This window comes from Octopus sinensis, linkage group LG11, assembly GCF_006345805.1.
Source record: "Octopus sinensis linkage group LG11, ASM634580v1, whole genome shotgun sequence".
Taxonomy (NCBI): Eukaryota; Metazoa; Mollusca; class Cephalopoda; order Octopoda; family Octopodidae; genus Octopus; species Octopus sinensis.
The window spans coordinates 70,955,648-70,961,647 of record NC_043007.1 but is presented as its reverse complement, the minus strand read 5'-3'; the positions used below and the strand labels follow the sequence as shown (position 1 = coordinate 70,961,647).

Here is a 6,000-nt window from a genome sequence, read left to right as displayed (position 1 = left end):
TATTATTATCATTATTATTATTATTGAGTGAGAGAGCAGTTCATGCCATCAAAGTGACACTGGGGTAAAATATACGAAGCCCAATATACCCATCATGACTACCCGTCTGATAAGGGTACACCAGGCACATGCATCACAACCATATGTGCGCGACATGGTGATCTCATATCAAGGTAAACAGCGCATGACCTTGCAGGTGGGGCCCAGTTAGAATTTTCTTCAGGTTGAGTAGCCCATCTCACTCAAACGGTCCCTGAATAAGGGTTGTTTAAGGATGTTGAAAGAACCACCCATGTTTCCAGAGGTGAATTATTCAAACCCCAAAGAATCCCTCTCAACACATGGCTATGATGCTCTCCCACTACTTCTGCTTGTGATCAGAGATGCACATATCGTCAGCCACTAAGGGACATGCTCAACTGGTTAAGGTCAAACAACTGACAAGCAAATCTGTGGTATTGAGCAGAATATTTGCTGTAGCCCATCTTTTATATTATTATTATTATTATCATCATTAGGTCAATTTTTTGCCTTTCATCCTTTCGGGGTCAATAAATTAAGTACCAGTGAAACACTGGGATCAACAGAATCGACAGGTTCCCTCCTCCAAAATTTCAGGCTATGTGTCTATGACAGAAAGGATTATTATTATTATTATTATTATAATAATAATGATAATAATAATAATAATAATAATAATAATAATAATAATAATAATAATAACAACAACAACATTATTACTGTTGATATTGTTAATGGTATACTATTATTTACAGGCATTCATGATCCATTGAGTTGCCTGAAATGATCGAAAGAATGAAATATGAAGAACTGGTGAGTAAAGAATTACGGGTGTGTCAGAGCGATCTTATGCTGTTGGAGAATCTAACTCAAAAAGCATAAATTTATTCTGAAAATTAATGATAAGAGTAGGTCATAACGTAAGAAGGTAGAACACACTGGCCCTGTGAGATTGATAAGATTAATATTGTTAATGTGCTTCTTAAACAGCTGCTGGTAAATATATGCAGAGAGGAAATGAAAGATTAGTCCAAATAGTTTCAATTCTTTTTGGAATCTCTTCAGGAATTCATCAATAATTTATTAACTGAGTGAGCTGCCAACTACAAAGGATTATATAAAAGACAGGTGTTTACAAATGGGAGGTGAATTTAATGGTATTTCATTATGCATGCTGTGTCAGTTAAAGGTGTATTATAGCACCTTGCTTATTTTACTTTGCTTATAACAGCTCATCAAAGGTGATGACAGCATCAATCCAGAACATTTATCCTTCTCTGCCTCCAGTAGATTGTTTCTTACGGGAGCAGACGTGATGGACAAGACTAAGATAGGATAGGCAGAACCTGTGGCATAAATGTGGCAAGCTGGCAGAAACGTTAGCATGCCGGACGAAATGCTTACCAGTATTCATCTGCCGTTACGTTCTGAGTTCAAATTCCACCGAGGTCGACTTTGCCTTTCATCCTTTCGGGGTCGATAAATTAAGTACCAGTTACCCACTGGAGTCAATGTAATCGACTTAATTGCTATGTCTTTCCTTGTTTGCCCCCTCTATGTTTAGCCCCTTGTGGGCAATAAAGAAATAAGAACCTGTGGCATAAAGGGCACTGAAAGTGACACCAAACAACAGCCACAGGGGGTTGATGATAATGTCTCCTCCTCTCTTCATGCAGTTTCCTGCATTAGATTTCAAAGCACTCTACTCCAGCATCACATATGGACTTCCAGGGATTCGAACCAATTGGGAGGATCACCACATAAAATGAAAGCCTGCTTGAGATGATCTCCACTGGGTTGGCCATGAGATTCAGATGCCCAGTAATTGGCTCCCAAAGATGGTCCTCTTCAATGAGGTTGACACTGGACGTAGGCCTCATGGACATCCAAAACTTCATTTACATGATCACCTCAAGTGCAATAGCACCACAATTCACACAATTCACTTAAAGCATCAGTAATTCACAAAACTTTCCCACGCTCAGCCAATTCCTTTGTAAACAGATACCATAGCAAGGTAAGTCACTGTCATTGAAGCACAATAAAAATAATGGTGTTTAGTTTGCAAAGCTGATCTTAAACATTACCTGGAACTTATGGGGGGTACCCTCTTATTTCTTTATTGCCCACAAGAGGCTAAACATAGAGGGGACAAACAAGGACAGACAAAGGGATTAAGTTGATTACAACAACCCCAGTGCGTGACTGGTACTTATTTAATCGACCCCAAAAGGATGAAAGGCTAAGTGTCGACCTCGGTAGAATTTGAACTCAGAATGTAGCAGAAGACAAAATACTCATTTCTTTACTACCCACAAGGGGCTAAACACAGAGAGGACAAACAAGGACAGACAAACAGATTAAGTTGATTATATCGACCCCAGTGTGTAACTGGTACTTATTTAATCGACCCCGAAAGGATGAAAGGCAAAGTTGACCTCAGAGGAATTTGAACTCAGAACGTAGTAGCAGACGAAATACCACTAAGCATTTCATCCGGCGTGCTAACGTTTCCGCCAGCTCACCACCTGTTGTAAGAACTTATGGGGGTACCCTCTACTGTATCTTTTCTTGAATATCTCTACTATTACTAATCCTACTTATGATGGGAAAAATAACTTTTCCATCAAATACTGACATTTTGCTTTGACCTGTTATGAATAGACGAGTAAGAATTTTTCTATCATATCGAAAGAAGTTCACCTTTTACACAGTATTTAAGATATAAATAAACACAGTTAAAAGGACATCAAAGAAAATCAGGCAACAAAAATGACACAGTAGTAAAAAAAATCTGGTGCCCTGTCTGTTACAACAACAACTGTTCCAGTTAATCCCATCAATGGATCGACCTGCACATGAAATTAACATACAAGTGGCTGAGCACTCCACAAACATGCATACTCTTAATGTAGTTCTCAGAGAGATCCAGTGTGATAACGCTGGCCTTTTGAAATACAGGTATTACTCATTTTTGGCAGCTGAGTGACTTGTCCAAGAACACAATGTGCCACTGGGTATTGAACTCATGACCTAATTCTCTAGAATTGTTTTCCCTGCCACTGCTCTGTTACCACAAGGGAGAGAACTCATATGGTGACATGATGCACCTACAGTATGCTAAAGGTTAATGCAGAGCAATGGTTTTCCACCACTTTTTTGCCTATGGACCCCTTTGATTCCTATTTTATTCTGCTAGAATACCACTGGGTATTGAACTCATGACCTAACAATCATAAGCCGAATACCTTAACCACTCAGCCACATGTCTTCACTGACGTAAATTAGATTGTTTGACATGAAATGTCATATTTGAAAGGTACCAATAAAATGTTTCAGAAGTGTTAGGGGAACTGATTTATTTAATCAAAGTATGATCCATGTTCATTTATGACATTTACCCAACATTTCTCTATGTCATATATTCCATCTCTATTAAGAATATTATTATTGCTTATGAAAAGTTCAAAATGCTTAAATAAGTGATGATCAGTAGGAGAGATATTGGGGGAATAGGGAGGATGTTGCAAAATTTCATAATTCAGGCTTTGCAACTTTTGGGCTGTAGCTTGTCGTGGAGCAAAATTGGGCCATCTCTAGTCACTAGTCTGGGTTGCTTTTTTTCAAATTCTCTGACATACAATCAATTTCCTGGCAATACAATGTTGCTGTTACTGTTTTTCCTTGTTGCAAAAATGAATAATGAGTAACTCCCTTCGCAGACCACCATACAGTGACCACTAACTTTTTAGGATGTAATGGTGGGTTTGGGTAGTGTTTAGGTGGCTCTCCTGCATCTAATCACAGTCCTGTTCTCCTGCTGTTGTCAAAGAGTATCCATTTCTCATCACATTAATGATTTGATGCAAAAACGGTCTTTTTCCAGTTGAGAAAGCAATAAGGAGCACACTTCGAGGCGTCTGTTTTTTTTAATCTCATTCAGTTGATGTGGAACAAGCCTATCCATTTTCTTGACTTTTCTGATTTCTTACAGGTGTCCAAAAACAGCTGTACAAGATGTTTGGAGTTCTGATGAAAATTTTTCAACCTTTGTTCTAGGATTTTCTTCAACCAAAGCATTTAATCCATCATGCCAAATAACTGATTTTGGTTTATTTTCAAGGCTATCATCTCCTGAACAAGAGCTTTGGAACCATCTCTGAACAATTCTGATGTCAAAAAAACTATTACTAAAGGCCTGCTTGATATTCCATAGAGCCTTTGTTGCAGAGTGACCCGGTTTATACTCATACGAGAAAATCACTTAACATAGTTTGGTTGTTATCATTTTCATAAGGTCTGTGGGTACAAATTTTGTATACCAATATTGTTGGGAAAGGAAAAGAGTCAAGATTAAATGCAAGGTATACATAGTTTTTAATCAACTGAAATAACAAGTAATTAAAAATGTGACATTTCATGTGAAACAGCCTAATAAAATAAAACGATAAACATCGCCCTTTTCAAGCCTAGCCAGGCTCATGGGCCCAGTTTCCTGGTTTCTGTAGCATATGTGTACCTCCCAGCTGGACGGGATGCCAGTCCATCACAGCATTACTCAAGAAACAGGAAGAGAGAGTGAGAAAATGTTGCGACGAAAGAGTACAACAGGGGTCGCCACCACCCCCTACTGGAGCCTCGTGAAGCTTTTAGGTGTAATAAATATTCCTTCTTGAACCATGCTAGGCTCATAAGCACCAGTCTCCCGGTTTCAGTGGCGTAGAAATTCCTCACCTGGACAGGACGCTGGTCCGTCACAGGATTGCTCATCTTTGCCAGGTGTGCAGACTGGAGCAACATGAAAATGAAGTGTTTTGCTCAACAACACAACGCATCGCCCGGTCCAGGAATCGAAACCACAACCTTACGATCATGAGTTTAACACCCTAACCACTAAGCCACGTGCCTCCCCAAAACAACCTAATAATAGCAATTAAATAACAGCATTAGCAAAACTAGGTGGGGTGGAGCAAAAAACAGAAGCTTTACAAAGAAAAAACATAAAAGCAAAACAAAAATATGTTTATTCCTTACCTGGAATCGTGTCAGCTCTTTGACAAAAGGATTTGTTGAGTTATACATTAGTTCAAATAACTGATCTTGTTGAACATCCTTATTTTTCTCAAGGAATCCTTGTGCTTTGTATACTACAGCACCTGCATAGTGTTTGATTCCAAATTCCACTTCCCAGCATCGACGATCTTGTCCTTTTATGTAATATGGATGGTTACTTAATTCCTGATGTTGTTTATTTAAATAGGATTTGTCAGTACCCTGAATAAAAAAAAATAAAAAACAAAAACAAATCACATACAATATCCAGTATTTCCTGACATATCTCCCAAGACATTTATTATTGTTCTTCTTCTTTCTTTATTATTACTGAGGGAGAAAGCAGAGCATGCCATCAAAGTGACACTGGGGTAAAATATATGAAGCCCAGTATACCCATCATGACTACCCATCTGATAAGGGTACACCAAGCAGATGCATCACAACCATACATGCATGACATAGTCATCTCATATCAAGATTAACGATGCATGACCTTGCAGGTGGGGCCCAGTTAGAATTTTCTTCTGGTCGAGTATCCCTTCCTGGTTCTTGAATAAGGGTTGTTTAAGGATGTTGAATGAAACACCCATGTTTCCAGAGGTGAATTATCCAAACCTCAAAGAATTCCTCTCAGCACATGGCTATGATGATCCCCCACTACTTCTGCTCATGATCAGTGATGCACATATCGTCAGTCACTAAGGGACATGCTCAACTGATTAAGGTCGAACAACTGACAAGCAAATCTGTGGTATTGAGCAAAATATTTGCTGTAGCCCATCTTTTATACCAAGACAAAACAATGTACATGATAACACTTCCAATCAGTTAAGATGAGAAACTATCAGAGTAAGATGAGAAGCCATGAGAGTAAGATCAGAAGTCATGAGAGGCATTATTATTATTATTATTATTATTATTACT

At 38.6% G+C, this 6,000-nt stretch overlaps 1 protein-coding gene and 1 long non-coding RNA gene across 5 annotated transcripts in view; one reads left to right on the top strand and one right to left on the bottom strand.

Moving 5' to 3' along the window:
- The window catches only part of LOC118765474, a 20,972-nt gene extending 19,677 nt beyond the window's left edge, over positions 1-1,295 (top strand). The window contains exon 3 of the long non-coding RNA XR_005001341.1: positions 1,284-1,295. This is a non-coding gene — a long non-coding RNA (uncharacterized LOC118765474). The remainder of the gene's footprint in view (positions 1-1,283) is intronic.
- LOC115217708 (unconventional myosin-X) overlaps positions 1-6,000 on the bottom strand; it is a 560,656-nt gene that overhangs the window by 419,212 nt on the left and 135,444 nt on the right. For all 4 annotated transcript variants that reach the window (XM_036507677.1, XM_036507678.1, XM_029787467.2 and 1 more), the window contains one exon: positions 5,056-5,295. In XM_036507677.1, coding sequence (XP_036363570.1) covers positions 5,056-5,295 — 240 coding nt within the window. The remainder of the gene's footprint in view (positions 1-5,055; positions 5,296-6,000) is intronic.